General features: G+C 43.0%; 1 protein-coding gene across 1 annotated transcript in view; it reads left to right on the forward strand.

Annotated features, from left to right (window-relative positions):
- KCNU1 (potassium calcium-activated channel subfamily U member 1) overlaps window positions 1-18,349 on the forward strand; it is a 125,357-nt gene that overhangs the window by 10,229 nt on the left and 96,779 nt on the right. Inside the window, exons 6-15 of the mRNA XM_054998055.1 lie at window positions 663-738; window positions 1,162-1,237; window positions 3,144-3,314; window positions 5,085-5,176; window positions 7,120-7,230; window positions 10,384-10,489; window positions 11,535-11,617; window positions 11,989-12,058; window positions 13,995-14,150; window positions 16,544-16,656. Coding sequence (XP_054854030.1) covers window positions 663-738; window positions 1,162-1,237; window positions 3,144-3,314; window positions 5,085-5,176; window positions 7,120-7,230; window positions 10,384-10,489; window positions 11,535-11,617; window positions 11,989-12,058; window positions 13,995-14,150; window positions 16,544-16,656 — 1,054 coding nt within the window. The remainder of the gene's footprint in view (window positions 1-662; window positions 739-1,161; window positions 1,238-3,143; window positions 3,315-5,084; window positions 5,177-7,119; window positions 7,231-10,383; window positions 10,490-11,534; window positions 11,618-11,988; window positions 12,059-13,994; window positions 14,151-16,543; window positions 16,657-18,349) is intronic.

The following is an 18,349-nucleotide window of genomic DNA, read 5'->3' on the forward strand; positions in this document are numbered from 1 at the left end:
CCCCCCCCCCGTCCCTTTGGAGAGGTGTGTGTGTGTGTGTGTGCGATGCTGTTGCGAGAGTGAGAAATGGAGAATGGCCAGTCTAAAGGTGTAAAAAGATCAGATGTTTATTTTGAATGTGACTTTCGTTTCTCCAAAATAATGTCATGAGCCCTTAAAAGTAGCATGTGTTCCTTTGTTCTCTGGTACACTCTGAGCTCACTTGTAGCCTGTACCCTATTTGCAAATATACGTTGTTCTTTACATCAGCCCTTGTCTGTCTCATCTCTCTTTTGCTCGGCGAATTGGAAGGTGCAAGGGGGAAGGCACTTTTGTGCAACACCATTTCATAAATTCATACAAAATACCATATATAAAATTAAATATCAATGGATGTCAGAAACAAACATCAAAGATTTCATGATTATTTGTATATTCAGATGGGGGTGGGGGAATGTTGGGTGGGGGGAAGTTGGGTACTCACTGGTACTGAGTATAGCATCTTTGGGGGGAGGCTTTCCCAAGAATTGAGGGGGATTGGGGAAATAGATGCAAACTTATATATGGGCACCAGCACTTTCTAAAACAAAAAAAAACATATTCAGAGAATATCTAGAGAATATTTCATGTCAAAATTCAACCCTGGTTTTCCCCACACTAGTTCATTCACTCTTATCTTATAGGTTTGAGGTTCTTGAGAGCACTCAGACTGTTAGAACTTCCAAAAATATTACAATTCCTCCAAATCATAAAGAGTGGGTAAGTCAAAATCTAATCATGCTCTCTTTCCTTTAACTAGATTATCCCCCTTCCCTCTCTGAATCTTGGCAGACTTGGAAATAGGGATGGTTTGGAATTTCTCTTCTCTGCTTAAATAAACAGGAGCCTTGTAAAACCTTAAAAGCCAACAAAATTTTATTCCAGCATAAACTTTCATGAACTGGAACCCACTTCTGGTGGGGATGCTGGAAAGGAGGATGGCATTGCCGGACGGAGGGAGATCCGCAGAGCCGAAAACACAAGATGAAAATATAATTAATCAAATCACATTAATCTCTGAACAATAGAATGATAGCAATACAACAGCCCTAGGGGTGTTTTGTGTATCCTTGACAAACGTTGGGGGAAGAACGTTCTTTTGGTGTTCTCTGACTCATGCCATATCTTGTTTTGTCTGTTCAGAACTTCAATCAAGCTGTCCAAACTTCTGGCTGTATTTGTCAGCACGTGGCTCACTGCTGCAGGGTTTCTTCACTGGGTACGTATAGTGTCTCCTTAGACAAACAGGAATGAGACCTTTTGTGGCTCAGGAGATGGGCAACGAACCTGGAAATTCTTGGTTCATATCTCACCTCTACTACCTGTGTATCATCTGCATAATAGTAACAGAGAGAAAAAAGAAATACTTCTCTAATTTCCTTTATCTAAGTAATGTCTCTGAACCTTTCCACCCTTCTTCCAAGGAGCTCAGGAGGATTGGCATCATTATTTACTTTATTTGTAGAACTCACTGAGAGCGGAACTACAAGTGACAAAAGGCACAGGTTGGACACTTGTCAGCTTCCCTCAAGTTTTGATGGGAAATGTAGGCAGCTTGGCAGAATGTTGGACAAGTGACAGTTGAAAAGTCCATTGGACAGCAGTCAGAGAGCCAAGCTGCAAGACTAGGATGCCTACATTTCCCGTCAAAACATGAGGGAAGCTGACAAGTGTCCAACCTGTGCCTTTTGTCACTTGCAGTTCCGCTCTTAGACTCAAATCAGATTAAAGCAATGTTATACAACAGAATTAGACATACTATAAACCAAGATTCCCCAACATAGTGCCTGCAGGCAATATGATGCCTGATGACATCTTGCCTGGTACCCACAAAGTGGGTGAGGTCATGTGGAGCTTTTGCCCCACATGGCTTCTGTTTGTCATTGGGTATCAGATTGGCTATGAAGTTTTTTTTTTAAGTTGCTTTGACAGTAGTTGCCACTTGCCACCACGGCACAAGGATCTTCACTGTATGACTGAAGGTAAACTGAGTGCATTTGAGAAAATATTTCTAAACAATCTCTTCATTTTAAAAGGCATCCTGTTAGAGCTTTTGCCTGAAATATTGAAGAGGTACACATGACCTCACTCCCTAAAATTTTGTGACTGGCTCCACCTCTTCTGGCAGCCATTTTGTGATTGTTTCCACCTCTTGTGGCAGTCATTTTGTGGTTTCACCCTCCAGCATGTGTCAGAATTCCAAAGGTGTCTACAGACTCAAAAAAGTTAGGGACCACTGCAATAAACAGTACAGCAAAACAATACAATGCAATAAAACAGTACAGTAATACAACACAATAAAATATTTGCACAGGCATTATGATTTTATCCCGTTTATAAAAATGTCCTCATTTCCACAATTTATTCTCACAACAACCCTGTAAGGGAGGTAAGATTGGGAGAGAGTGAGCAGCCGAAGATTACACAGTGAACTTCGCAGAGTGAGGATCTGAGCACAGGTCTCTTAGATCTGAGTATAACAGTCTAACCACACTAACTCACATTGCTTCTCCCAATATAATATCTCCTCCAAATAAAAGACAATTTCTCTCGTGCAAAGAAATGCAACTAACCTGTGAAAGATGATACAAGGAAATGGACACTGAAAGCAGAGTAAAGCCGCAGATATGCCATCACCAAAATGGATGTAACCTATTTGATTCCTCGCCATATTAACAGTTAGTTTCATTTGGATCAGTTACCCATTTGGGATTAGCAGACAGGGAATATTTAGGTCAGATTTTGATTAGTTATGTTCCAAATTCACACACACACAGTCAATAGCCACCTTCCTGATCCTCAAGGCATGTACATAAATTATTTCACATGAATAATCCTGAGTGTGGGCCAGAACTCAATGATCCACACACCTCTGTATCAAGGCAAGGAAAAGAGAAATGGCCTGAGGAGATTTAATTGTCCTCCTCAGCATTTCCGTAGGACCATCATCATAACAGTCAGGTATACCCAATTCCTAAACGCATTCCAGACATTTCCATTTGTTAAGGAAAACACCCATGGAATGATATTTTTTTCTGAAAATTGTTCGGTCCATTCTTATCTGCAGCATGAGTCTTGTTTGATGTATGTCTCCATTTTCAAATCTTTTTTTTTTTCTTGTGCAGATCGAGAATTCTGGTGACCCCTGGGAAGGTCAGACCAATTTCCAAAGCTTGGGTTACTTTGAGTGTTTATATATGGTTATGGTAACCATGTCTACTGTTGGATATGGAGATATTGTAGCCAAAACTATCTTAGGGCGTTGCTTCCTCCTTTTCTTCATCATTGGTGGGCTGGTAAGAGGCTATATTTGTATTGGGTAGTAAATGAGCCCACCCCTCTACCCTGTTTCCTTTCTTCGGTTCTCATGGAATTTTGCTCTGTGCTTCTCTCCTTAATTTTAGTTCAGCTGTGAGAATTTTTAAAATTAATTTTAAAATCAGAACATGCTCTATTTGCTGTAGCTTTGATTATTTTGTCTGCCTCCCCACCCTCCTCCTTTGCATTATTACCAGGCATGTACACATTAATAAAACACGCCAAAAACCAATTTCGGTGAGATTCTAAATAGCTAGCTAGCATCTTCCCTTTCTTTCCCCAAACCCTGTGATGTTGATTACTCTGAGAGAGAGTGACTTGTCCAAGGTCACCCAGCGAGCTCCTTCTAGTCTTACATCTATGCTTTAACCTCTCTATAGTAGTAGTATTCACACTGGCACAAAGTGGTAGGACAGAATACTTGAACTCTCGTGCATATGAGAAAAGTCTGGTCAATTGTAGGATGTGAATAAACAGAGATGTAAAGTTGCCAAAGTATATAAGACATGGAAAGTCCCAAAGAGTATATTAGATGTGGGGAAGTCTCTATCAAGAGCATCTGAGTCATGCTCTGCTATACAGATAGTGTGCCAAGATATAGTTTAATACAATCCTAAAGACAGACAACACTGTGATTTATAGCAACTATATAATATCATAAAGTTACATGCTACATAAAATAGGGTTGCCAGCCTCCAGGTGGTGGCTGGAGATCTCCCAGAATTACAACTACTCTCCAAGCCACAGAGAGGAGTTCCCCTGGAGAAAATGGTTGATTTGGAGGGTGGGCTGTATGGAATTATACTTTGCTGAGGTTCTTCCCCTTTCCAAACCCCATCCTCTCCAGGGTCTATTCCCCAAATCTCTAAGAATTTTCCAGTGGTGAGCTGGCAATCCTACATGAATAACAGAAAATTATCTCAACAAGTAATGTGATCCTGTATCATAAATTTAGAGAAGTCCCTTTCTTGTGATATGAGGAAACAGCTTCTATAATGAGTGGTAGTAAGGGGAGCCAACAGTTTCTGTAATAAATTGCAGTAAGACGATCGTCTCTCTCATCTCTGATAATAGAGTATATGGTATAGAGATCACTGAAAAGCGATAGAACAGAGAAAACCTCATAGATGAGTTACTTGCAGTGCAATCCTAAGCAGAGTTACTCCAATCTAAACCCATTGAAGTCAATGGTCTTAAACTGGCATTACTCTTCTTAGGATTACACTGGTAGTCTTAGAGTGATGCAAGAAAGGAGAAAATCAGACTTCTTGCTATGACGCTTTTTGATGGCAACAGAACTTAGTTGGCTGTTCATTAATTTAGTTGGCTGGTCAAAACTGGAGAGGAGCCATGGGCCAGTGGTAGAGCATCTGCTTTGCATGCGGAAGGTCCCAGGTTCAATCCCCAGCATTTCCAGCTGAAAGGATCAGGAAGTAGGTGATGTGAAAGACCTCAGCCTGAGACCTTAAAAAGCCACTGCCAGCCAGAGTAGACCTTACTGACCTTGACAGACGAAGGATTTGACCCAGTGCAGGATAGCTTCATGTTCTCCAATAACTACATTTTGCTGAGTTTCATTTCAGCCCTGTGTTTTATTCTGTTACTAGGTATGGCATTCTTCTGATTATTGTGTCACTGTTCACAAAACATCCTGTTGCAAGCCGCTCATTTATCCAGATTTAATGTGGGGTTGGGAGAGTACACTTGCACCTAGGAAAGTAACTGAACTCATACTTCTGTTATCCTAGATGCTTTTTGCAAATTTTATACCTGAAATAGCAGATATTGTTGGAAGCACTAAGATCTACAAAGGTTCCTATAAAACGGTGAAAGGCAGAAAGTAAGTCAATTGCATTTTATTCAACATGCAACTTAAATATATATTGTGAAAATGAACCTTGTGGGCATAGGGTTTTTTTTTCCTTTTCAGTTTTGGCAGCAATCAAATATATCTATATGCCTTGTTCTTCCAAGGAAGTATAAGTATATGGAAGCAGATGCTTCTAGATGAGGCAGCATACACAAATGGGTGTTGAATGTGTAATGCTAGTCCTAGACCAGCTTAGCACCATCCAGAAAATTACCAATCATGTTTTTCAGTTGCTAAGGAGAAGAAGCAACCTCCCTCAGTTCCTTCTCTGCTTAATATCTTACCTATGTGATTGCTGAAAGAAATTAGAGGCTTTCATCATTCCATTCCTTTTCTGACCTACAGTTTTGCTAACACTAAGTTCCCCTCCTCCAGAGAGCTCTCACTAGAACTTGAACATGCACATGTGGCTTTAAGACAGCATTTTAATACTGGTACAGAAACAAAACAGTGCACATTGGTAATGTAGAGCAACTGAAAGTTAGGCAAACAAGCACATACATAGTACTCCATACAAACTTGGAAATAAACAAACAACAGCAACAAAAAAACCTGAAACACCGACGTAGATTCATTGCATCAGTGGCACTAAGAAAACAATTCAGATTCCAAAATGTGAGATGTTTAGTAGAAGAGAATTTCAAAAGCATCCCTAATTTGTTGAGAGGGGTAAATGAAAGTCCTGGAACAATGACGCATGTGTACAACTGGATCTGGGTCCTAATATGTCGACTGTAAAATACTAAAGATGTTTCCAGATTCTTCTTATCTGATTTTACATCCTGGAGTTCAAAACTACATGATCTTGTTTCCAAAGTGGAACCCCAGTATTTTTATTGCCAAGTTTTTTATAGTGTGCAGTGGATACATAGTTTGCCAGCGCTCTTAGTTCCTTTAATTCACTTGCATCATTTTCCTCCATGCAACATCAGTGTGCACATAAAACAATACAAAAAAAGCAGTCCTGATGTGAAGATACACATTTTTACCAGTGGACAGCATAAATATGTACATGATTAAAACTCCATACATAAAGAACTTTGACAGAAGCAGACACACAATCACATTAAGATTGCTTCTTTTCCCCCCCATAGTTCGTATACATCAAAAATATAGTGGCTCAAAAGATGTAAATGAATGGAAGAACTGAAAGCTATGGTGAAGTTTGCATAATCTAATTCCAAAATTAATTTTAGAAATTCTTCTCATTTAACCAAATTTATTGCGGAGCGGAATGCAGTGCAGAGGTGAAATGTTTATGCCTCCTTGGGGACCCTAAATTGTCTGGAAAGGAGGCATAAAATGTTTTAAATAAAATAAATGTAAATAAATTTCTGAATAAAGAGATGAAATTAGGGGAAATCCACTCATCTCTCATCAAACTATGTTGCTCTTAGAGTAGCAATTCCAAACAAAGCTTAAATATTATTCCATGTAAGTCCAATATAGAAATCAAATAAAACCAGATATCAAATTTTCAGAAAGCATTTGAATTGTGAGAGAATATCCACTGAATCTGTCTCATAACAATTTGAAGAAAAGCATTATGGGAAAGAAATTTGTTTTAGTTCTTCCAGAGACATGTGTCTTTTGCCAGAAATGTGCCTTTAGCAATTTGTTTCTGATGCATACACATCTTCCCCCATGAATAAGTAGAGAAGAAGTCAAAATTTTGGTTGTAATGAAAGATAGACTTAGTGGTAAGCTTTATGGATTCAGGAATTTTACTTCTGAATAAACATGAGTAAGCATATCCAATCAACAGCTCACTGAAACAAGAGGCAGTCTATGACTTCTGTGCAATAAATATTAGGATCATCATTTTGGCTTTGGGGACCAGAGGCAGATTTGAAGTAATCATACGACATCTTTCAAATAAGAAAAGCAGCTATGTACATTTCTTGTTTCTGCAGGTTTATTGTTGTTTGTGGTGATATCACTTTGCACAGTGTGACTGCTTTTTTAAGAGACTTTTTATCCCAGGACACAGGAGAGATCACCACTGAGATCCTCTTTCTGGGAGAGTAAGTATCTGTCCTTATCTGACCACCCTGCTCTGATTCTTAGGGGCGGCAGGGAGGTCATTCTTATGGCCACTATCTTCTAGCAAGGCCTTTAGTGGTCACACAACAGCAAAGGGGGAAAAGAAGGCCACAGTGAAGGGGGGCTTTGCTCCAAAGGCTCCAAAACCCTACATGTTTAAGCTGGTACAGTCACCTCTTGGACAGTCTCAGATTGAGAGGAAAATGGGTGCATGCTCACCCTGATTTCATTCTTCTCCTCAGTACTGAACCTTCTTGCAGCTTCTTGCTGCTAGCCTCGAGGCATGCCCCTAACCCTACAAGCTTGCTTCAGGAGTTATCTGAGTCTTCCTGGCATGGCCACGATGAAATGGTTGCCATAGAAATCCCAGCCAGATCACCCATTCTCTTGTAGCTGATCATGACACTATGCAGGGCTTTTTTTCAGTGGGAACATGGTGGAATGGAGTTCTGGCACTCTTAAAAATGGTCACATGGCCAGTGGCTCCACCCCCTGATCTCCAGACAGAGGGGAGTTTAGATTCTAAACTCCTCTCTGTCTGGAGATCAGGGGGAGGGGCCACCGGCCATGTGACCATTTTCACCAAGGGCAATTTAAACTTTAAAAATCTCCCCCCTTGTTCCAACTGACCCAAAGTGACGTCATTGTGCGGTCTTGACTTCCACCACTGAGTTCCACCGCCTCTTTTCCCCCCAAAAGACCCTGATACTAAGTACCACTAAGGGGAAAGAATGGGTATTAATATAGACTTTGGAGTCAGTGAAAGGATTCAAAGAAAAGGATAATCAAGAAAGGGACCAAGCATGACATTGGGTTGCAGAAAGTCTGGGTGCTTGAAGACTTTTTTGGCCTTAGTTCAAGAAGCTTTAGCCCCACTGGGGGGAATCACTCCCCCACTCACAGTGCATGTGTAGAAATTTGCTTTAATGTTTACTAAAGTTTCACTGAACAACAATTTCAGCATGGAAAAGAGGCAGAAGTGTTTGCGGGCAGGAGATATTCATCTGAAGCTGAGTCCAACCATTGGCCCACTGAACTTAACAACTCTTATTCTGATGACAGTGGTTCTCCAAGGTGCCACAAAGAAGTCCCTTTCCCAGTCTTGCTACATGAGAACTTTTCAAACATGGGAACGCTTCTCTACATGCAAGCCATGCATTATCTCAATGAAGTATTAGGGCCAAACTACAAGAGTGGAGATGGGCACAAACGAAAAAACAAACAAACCGGTTCGTGGATTTTAATGAACCAAAAACCACGAACTGGCATGGAACTGGGGCCAGTTATGACCCAGTTCGTGGTTCGTGGGGTTTAAATACCCCTTTCTGGCCACTTAGCAGTGGCAGGGAAAGGGGCATTTAACAGTTTAAAGGGCCATTTTCTGCCTTGCAAGCAGCAGAAAATGCTGCTTTTAAACTATCAGCTGGCAGGTGGCAGGGGAGGAATTCCTCCCCACTGCCAGCTGATAGTTTAAACGGACCTGCCAGTGGCAGGGCCCTTTAAACTGCCCAAACCCCAGCCATCCCCCCCACCCCACACTTACCTTTAAGAGGCCTGCTGCGTCCTCCTCCTCCTGTGAGGGACGGCAAGGCTGCTTTTGGCCTCCTCCACCCCTGTGCAGGTCAGCAGAGGAACGGAAGAGGCCGAGAATGGCCTTGCTGCCCCTCAAATGGCTGTGGCACGCTGCGGCCATTTAAGGGGAGGCAAGGCCATTTTTGGCCTCCTCTGTGGGCCCGAAAACGACCTCCTCCATCCCACCACGGGCCCACAGAGGGATGGAGTAGGCCAAGAACGGCCTTGCCACCCCTCAAATGGCCGCAGTGCCACAGGTTCGTGCCCATCTCTATACAAGAGATGCAGTACACATGGTGGGTTGGTGCAGGTTTACCTGGGAAGTGTATCAAGAGACTCCTTCTCCTCTCTGTGAGAATGGATGGTGAAGTAGCAGCTGTGGCAGCGGCAGGAGCTTCAGTAGCTCCTTCTGCCACTGCTCGTCACCTGCCAGCTTCAGGCTCCCGTCACTGGCTGAAGAGCCAGAGGAAGCCAGCAGCAGCAGCCATTGCAAATCCTTCCTTCAGGCATAAGTACGCCAGATGTGAGGGCTCCCGAAGACAATTTGGCGGTGGGCAGCTGCTGCGCCTGGTGGGCTGTATGTCCCCAAGGAGCTGCTCCGGAGACAGCCACCACGTCAGCGAAGCTCCAGCCGCAGTGACAGCAGAGGGATCTGCTGCTGCTCCAGCTCTGACATGCCCTCACTCCAGTTTTCCTCTGGGGACTCAGGGGCAGGGGAAGCTGCCTGCCCCCGAACGGTCTTTGGGGGCCCTCACATCCGATCGGCTTGTGCCTGGAAGAATGATTTGTGGTGGCTGCTGTTGCTGGCTTCCTCTGGCTCTTCAACCAGCAAGGGGAGCCTGAAGCTGGCAGGCGGCAAGCAGTGGCAGAAGGAGCTGCTGAGGCTGCTGCTCCCACTGCCACAGTCACTGCCGTTGCTACTCCACCATCCATTCGCACAGAGAGGGGAAAGAGACTCCAATTACACTTCCCAGGTAAACTTGTGTGAACCCACCACGTGTACTGTGTCTCTTGTAGTTTCGCTCTTAGTCTTTTCTATGAACCCTTCCACAGAACCCAAAGTCTATTTTTGTGTCTGTTCTCTGCCTTTGATGGCACATACTTCAACACTATTTAAACACACACAAAATATTCTTCCTACTGGCTGTGTGTTCCCGTTATACAAATGGATTGCTTCTGTATCAATATTTACAACATGGGCTTATTCATTTATCGTTTAGATATTTATAGCTTCCTTTTCATCCCAATGAGAACCCAGATTGGCTTATAACATCATTTTTTCCTCCTCTGTTTTATCCTCCTGAAAACAACCTTATGAAGAAGGGATATTATAAAGTCTTAATCATTTAGGCTGTGCTTATCACACCAAAAAAGCTCTCAAGTAGAGGAATGCACTCTCTTTAAATACACAGCAACATACTCTTTCTTCCAAGGCCTACTGCTGTATGAATTTAAAGTGGTATTTAAATAAGGCAAATTTTACCAAAGGATTTTTTTAAAAGAATAGCATTTAGCAGCTAATATGTTCTTCCAATCTGTTTCCAAACATCTCTCCTATATAGAACTGCTCCCAACCTGGAACTGGAAACTGTATTCAGATGCTATTCTGCCTATGCCTCTTTCTTCCAAGGCTCAATCATGAAGAATGAAGATCTGCAGAGAGTTCGGGTAAGGCTATTCTTTTCCTTCCAGAGAAATCCTCAAATCATGAGTTTAGTTCCATGGAACAATGCCACCCTCCCCAATGTCTTCTTTATCCAGAATGGGCTGTGTGTTCTTCATAAAATGGGGAGAGCCCATGAAGTCAGGAAATATGCTTTGAATGCAGAAGATCCCCGGTTCAGTTCCTGGCATCTCCTGCTGAAAGAATCACAGATAGCTGGGCTGTGAATAACTGGATCTCTGGAAAACCACTGCCAGCCAGGGCACACCATTCCAGACAAGATGATCCAGTGCCAGCTCAGGTGATGGGCTATAGAACAACGGCTTGGCATGCAGAAGATCTCAGATTCAATCCTTGACATTCCTAGTTAAAAGGGTCAGGAAGCAGCTGATGTTAAAGACCTCTGCTTGGAACCCTGGAGAGCAGCTGCTAGTCTCAGTAGACAATACTGACCTTGATAGAACAACAGTCTGTTTCAATAGAAGGCAGCTTCATAAGTTCATGCGCTCTTCTGAGTCAATGTAAGATATCTTCATGTTACATTCCCTTGGAAGGAGAGCACAGAAAGATAGATAAAGAGACAGACAGAAAGATAATGGAAAGAAAGCTTGGGCAGTGATCCTCAAAATAAAGATATAAGCATGATACTGTGCAGTGTTTGATGCCCTCCCTGTATCATGGCTTGCTTTTATTCCTTAGCTGTGGGGTTATGAAAGACACTATACTTCAGTGCACAGAACAAATAACTTGCACCCCAGAAATTTGGGTTCATGCTCCATTTTTGCCATTGACTTTCTGTCTACAAGACTGCAATAATATGACTGTTTGGGAAGGCAAATGTAAGAAAGATTTTAAATTACATCACACAAAGAGCGTGTTAGAAAATTAATAAAGAGTCTTTCTAATAGAACACTTAATCTGCACTCCTGTGCACAATTATTGGGTTAAAGATGAAATGGAATACAGTTGTGCTGGGTTTTGAGTGAACGTACATAGAACTGAGCTGCTAGCCTACTTTCTTTCTGCTTTTCCACTCTCCTTTGGAAACAGCTAGGTGATGCTGAAGCATGTCTCATCTTAGCTGACGTATGTTCAGCCCAGCCTTACACTGAGGACGCTTCCAACATCATGAGGTAAGACAGAAATGGAGACATGGCCCTCCACCCTGAAATTTCTCTTTTTGTTCAAGAGGAGTACCTGAAACCCAACTAGGTGGCATTTGATGCAACCGCCACCTTGGTCGTTTTATTGAGTATGCCCTGCCATCCAAACAGACCTCAGTCAAAACACACAAAGGGGAACAAAAGAATTCAATGAACTTCTTTTGGATCAGCTTGATGCTGAAAAGATATGAAAATTGTTGGACTGCAATGCTATTCATTAACAATATATCAGCTATAAGATTATTTAACACAGAAATTTTGGCTGTTTCCTGTTGGATAGCTAAAATGAATGATGTGCAACTTTCTGGCCACTGATAAACAGCTACATATTTTTTATGCAGGGTGTTATCCATCAAGAATCAATATGCCCATGTCAGAGTTATAATACAGATCATCGAGTCTTCTAACAAGGTTGTATTGCATTATACATCTGTCTTCCTACCAACCTGATTCTTTTACTGCAGAAATTACAGTGAAGCTAGAGATTAAGATTGAGCTTTTATGTCTTAATGTTTTTTTAAAAAAAACACTCTGTATTGTCTTAGAAGTATGTAACTCTGCTTAGGGTTGCACTGAAGTGTTTTGACTGACTTTGGAGACTATGCAGTCAACAGACAGGCTTTAACAGGTATTCGTTATCAACCAACCAAATTTTATACCTGTTACATTGCCTTCAGTGCCTTTAGACCCATAGAGTTGGATCTGGATAATGTTTTAAATAAAATAATTAATAAATACTGGTGTGCCACTGCTCAGTGCATGAATCCTTCTGCTGGTAACAGGCACTCATCCTTTGATGGGAAAGCCACTTGTATCAGAGGAAGGCTCCTTGCACCACAGGAAAGCACTTATCAGGATAGCTCTTTACAATCCAACAAATAGGCTCGGATCCTAAGCTTTGCTTTCATCCACATGACACCCTTTTCTTTTGTGGAGGTAGTTCTCCACTGCCCAGCATGCTCTCCTGGTGTTAGGAGCTTCTGTTTATCCATGTGGTGGAGAGTGCCCTCAAGTCATAGCTGACTTATGGTGACCTCTGCTAGGATTTTCATGGCAAGAGACTAACAGCGGTGATTTGCCATTGCCTAGCTATGCCTAACAACCCTGGTCTTTGTTGGAGGTCTCCCATCTAATTACTAACCAAGGCTGATTCTGCTTAGCTTCTGAGACTTGACAAGATCAGGCTTGCCTGGGCTATCCAGATCAGGGTGTTTATCCAAGTGTCAGGCTTCTGCATGGGCATGGCTGTGCAGAGCGCTGGTGGGCCTGAACTCCAGCTCCCAGGCACAGACAGGGACAACACAGGTTCCAGCTCTGTGGAAGGAGGGGAGGTATACATCACCCTTGCTCCCTCTCTACCACTCACAGGCCTGCTCAACCGGTCAAGCTCCCTTCTGCCTCTGCTTCTTGCTTCCAAACCTCATCCTCTTCTCCTCTCTTTCTCTCCCTCTCTCTTCACTTGCCTACTCTCCTAAACTCTCAATTTCACCACTCTCTACCACCACTCCTTCACTGCCCACCCCATCCCCTGGGTGGACTTTCCTTATATCCCTTCACCCATTCCTGGATCCACCTGCCAGCCACAGCCCAGGCTGTCCTAGACAGTCACACCTGGTGTTGCTCTGCTGGCTGCTTTGGCCAGCCACACCTGTGCCTCCTTTGCTGGCTGCCAGGCTCTTCTTGCTGATTGCATAAGGTGGTCCCACCTGCCTTGCTCCCAGCCTCACCTGGTCCTTGCTACTCCCTTTTACCCTGCTTGCAGGTTGGGGCATGGCCCTGTGCTGCCTCTGCTGCCTCTTTTTCCCTGCTGGTAAGGTTGCTGGCTGTCCCTGTGTCCTGTGCCTTCTCCCTCTGGTCTGGTCCCCTCATGGCTGTCCTCACTCTCCCTACCTGGGCTCTTAGCCTCCCACCAGAGGGTGGGGCTAGCTGGCTTCCACCTGCCCCATCTGACCCTCTGTGGCTTGGGTGCTTCTCCCCCCCCCCTGCTGCCAGCCTGTTCAGGACCTGGGTGACTGTTGGGGCGGCTGGGTGGCTGTCTCCCATCCCCTCCTCCTGGTAAGTCCAGGGGCTGAGCCTCAGACCCCGGACACCAAGATCAGCATTTTAATAAGCTGAAAAGTATTTAGCTGCAGGGGAATGCAACTGGTAAAAAGGTGTGCAAATGGAAGCAAGGCTCAGGATCCAAGGCATAGTTTCAAGCTGTCTCAAAGTTTAATTTAAATTTTTTACACAAATTCTTCAGAATTTTACAACGTTGATCTTTTTTCCAAAAATCAAACTTTTTTTGTCAAGTTTTTTACTCACTAGCCTGCAGTTAATCATTCTTTTTTCTGTTTTCTCCTGGCAGGTCTATCTGCCCAAACTCCCTAACTGGGACTGGAAAAAAGGAGATTGTATCATCTGCTTTGCTGAACTCAAGCTTGGATTAATAGCACAAAGTTGCTTAGTGCCAGGTTTGACCACCCTGTTGACCAGACTCTTCATTCGAGATGACACTCAGGTAGTTCTTGGGGACTTGCAAATTCTTGCTATGCAGACACAGCACAGGAGTTTCATTCTGTGATCTAGTCCAGTCTTCCAAATGCTTTGTGATTCTTTTCTCATTTACCCTCTCTGTTAACCCAGACAAGTGAGATAAGTCACCTGAGTTTTCCAAAATAAATTAGCTGCGCTTTCAAGCTGCATCACTCACATCCAGATCCGACACATTGACTTTCTCCATCACAAAGGGCTAGTGAGGGTTCCAACAGACTTGATTAAGATCCCACGTCTTATGTTACCCATATTTATTTAAAGTATTATAGCTTACACCTTCAGTCTCCCCATCTCTATTTTATCCTCACAACAAGGTTATGTAGGCTGAGAGTGATTGCTCATGCTCCATGACAGGATGGAGATTCAAACCTGGGTCTCCCAGATCCTAGTCCAACACACTAACCATTATGCAACATTACAGGCATCTTCTCCTTTAAAATGCTAAGAGCAGAGCAGGAAAGCATTTTTTTATTTGCAAAACCAAAAGGAGGTTGAAGCAGCGGCGTAGTGTGATGGGGGTAGGAGGGGCGGCTGCCCCAGGCGCAGGATTTGGAGGGGTGCAAGACACAGCTGCCCTTCTTATGCCGCTGCTGCCACAGCGAACTTGGCTGGCTCGGCACCCAGTAAGCTGGCCATGTGCGGGCAGCATGGCTGCCCTCCCGAAGGGAGCAGTGCAGTTGCCCACAACACCACAGCAGGCTGAGTGACCAGCGAGCAACTGCATTGCGCCCTTTGGGAGGGTGGCCACACTGCCCGCGAGCGGCCAGATTTCAAGCCAGTCAAGCTCACTGCAGTGGCATGGGGGGGGGGGGGAGGCGTGGCTGCATCTTGTGAGGTGACATCACCGGAAGTGATGTCATCACGTAGGCCCAGGAGAGACTATCCCTGCCCTGGGCACCCTAAAGCCACGCTACGCTGCTGGGTTGAAGGGTTAATCTCCTTTCCTTGACCTGCAGAGCCCCAGGCAATCTGAGACTCTACAAGTCTCCAACTGGCATTTTATGATTGGGTTAAGAGGTATAATCTTCACTGTGTGTTTGCGGGGGCGGGGGGGGCGAGGTCCAAAATAAATTTTATAATTATATATATGAGGAACAAAAATATTATTGCTCACAAGCCCCTCTGAGTCTGTGTCCTGATTGCCTCTTTAAGCCCTTTTTGTTAACCAACAAGTACCTCTGAGATGATCCTAAAACATGGATGTGTATGTGTGTGTTTCAAAATTATTGGGCATTTAGTGTGTCTTTTGTCTGTATAAAAATAATGTTCCTAAATACATAAATCTGCACATCAGTAACATACCAAACAAAAAGAATCTTCATGAAATGCATATGCCTGATTCCAGCAAGGCCTCTTGCTGGATGCCACACATTGATGCCACACTTGTGCATCAATGAAACAGCTGGGGAGAAAGATGCCAGTGGATAAAAAGTCCAGTAAACCGCTCATGTCGTGGTTGCAAAATTAATTTTATAAGTTCTCTGTGTTAAACTGGATTAAGAAAAGAATGAACTCAGAAAAGAGAGATTCTAATAGTGGAAGGGAATAGTTGAATATTCAGAGGTGCCGGAAGTCAAAGCCCTCTGTGAGAAGGCTGTTATCCAGGCCATTTTGGCAAAAGGGGGAATTATTCCCCATGAAATATTGGTTCCAACAAGGTTCAAGAAAGACCTGTTTGTAAAATATTTATTTATAAAAACATATAGTTATAAAAAGCATATTCATTATATAATACAAATATATTTACATCTGTGAAAGTTGTCTCTCCTAATCTGTTTTCTTTTTCTCCAGTAGTCCATGTTTCATTTGAACAGTTCATATTTTTCTCTCTCCCTCTTCTCCCTTCTGATTCCAATTCATACAGTCTTTGCTTAAGAAGTTTATCTGCACTTTTCCCCACAATGGCATTCCATAACAATCAGACACTCATAGGCTTAATTCTCTATGAAGAATTCAGAGTTAAAACTGAGACACTTCCTGCTCTCTGCGAGGAACAAAAATGTAATAACTCGAGATGAGAATCATTGTGTTCTTCAGAAGGCAAGACCAAAAATCACATCAAACAATGTCTGGTTGGCATAGATCCATCATAAAATGGAATGGAGGAAACATATTCATTCCTTGTTTGCATACAGATATTTCTCTACCATGTCAGCTTAGGCCCTTATGTGCCATCCAAACATGTGAGAGACTTCAGTCTCTCAGCCCACTGAAATCAAGTGAGCCCATTAAGACTGAAGTAATTGACTAATTAATAATAAGCCAGACTGAAGTAACTATGCATGAGATCGTTCAGGAGGTCTATGAGAAATTCTGACAACATTCAACAAATAAGATATATCTCATAAATGTTTGTTGCAGACAAAAAACTTTTTGCTCGGGCACTGGCATGAAATACAAGGGATGGACTATAACGTGCTGACTGGGTGCCTCTCCAATGATTTTATTGACTTGACCTTCCAAGAAGTTTGCCGGTAGGTGATGGTTTTTCCTCAGCCTTCATTCCCTGACTTTCTCCTCCTTTCTTCAGTTAATTATGAAGCCACTAGTCAAACATGCTTGCCTAGCTTTTAACTTGACTAATTAATAAGCCAGATATTATTACTGTGATACAAACTATTCCATGTTCCACAGCTTTGCTTGGTGGGACTGCCACATTAACAGACAGAGCTTCACAATGAACAGTTTTCCTCATGACCAACAGAAACTTCTAGAACCCACTTGTATATGGCCTGGTTCAGACAACATCAAGGTTTAATTCAACTAAGTATGTTTTTGTGATCATCCAAATGTGGGTCACTTCACTATCTAAAGTTAGTTAGGATATGCCATACCAAAATCCTGGCTCACTCCCAGCATCACACTTACCACAGCACGTAGGAATACCAGCCAGGTCACTCACAAAATTATTTTACATATTTAGAATGAAAAAAATTCCCTCAATCAATAATTAATTCCTTAACTCTTACCCCTTCCCCTTCAAACATTTTGCCATGTCCAAGGTCATAGTAGTGAACATTTTTATTTTTTAAAAAGTCATGACTTAAACACAGACTCATGGAATCATAGAGTTGGAAGGGGCCTTACAGACCACCTAGTCCAACCCCCTGCCCAATGCAGGAACAGGAACAGCCTAAAGCATCCCTGACAAGTATTCGTCCAGCCGCTCTTTGAAGATCACCACATCTCTAGGCAGCTGATTCCATTGGTGAATTACTCTTAACGTAAAGGTTTTCCTAATGTCCAGCTGGATCCTTTTCTCCTGTAGATTAAACCCATTATTTCAAGTCCTATCCTCTGTTGCCAACAGGAACGGCTCCCTTTCCTCCTCTAAATCACAGCCTTTTAAATACTTAAAGAGAGCAATCATGTCTCCCTTCAACCTCCTCTTCTCCAAACTGAATATTCCCAGGTCCCGCAGTCTTTCCTCATAGGACTTGGACTCCAGGCTCCTGATCATCTGGTTGCTCTCCTCTGCACCCGTTCCAATTTGTCCACATCTTTTTTAAAATGAGGCATCCAGAACTGCACACAGGATTCCAGATGGGGCCTGACCAATGTGGTATATAGTGGGACAATGACATCCTGTGATTTGGGTGTTATGCCTTTGTTGATTCACCCTAAGACTGTGTTCACCTTTTTTGCTGCTGCATCACACTGACAGCTCATATTTAGCTTCCTATCCACCCATATACCAAGATCTTGTGAATAGTCATTGCTACCCAGAAGTGCTTTGCATTTTTGTTACCCAGGTACAGAACCTGGCACTTATCCATGTTAAATCACATCGTATTCAAATCTCCCCACTTTCCTAGTGTGTTCAGATCTCATTGAATTCGATCCCTCTCTTCAAGGATGTTTGCTACTCCTCACAGTTTTGTTCATCTGCAAATTTAATGAGTAATTCCTTCACACCCATATCCAGATCATTTATAAAAATATTGAAAAGCACTTGGCCCAGAACTGAGCCCTGTGACACTTCACTGGACCCCTCCCTCCAATCAGATGTGATGACATTGTCAACTACTCTTTGAATACACTTATCCAGCCAGTTTCATGTCCATCTAGCCATCATAAAATCCAGTCCACTGTTCACCAGTTTACCCATCAGAACATCATGAGGAACCTTGTCGAAAGTTTTACTGAAATTCAGATAAACTACATCAA

This window comes from Eublepharis macularius, chromosome 14 (assembly GCF_028583425.1).
Source record: "Eublepharis macularius isolate TG4126 chromosome 14, MPM_Emac_v1.0, whole genome shotgun sequence".
Classification (NCBI taxonomy): Eukaryota; Metazoa; Chordata; class Lepidosauria; order Squamata; family Eublepharidae; genus Eublepharis; species Eublepharis macularius.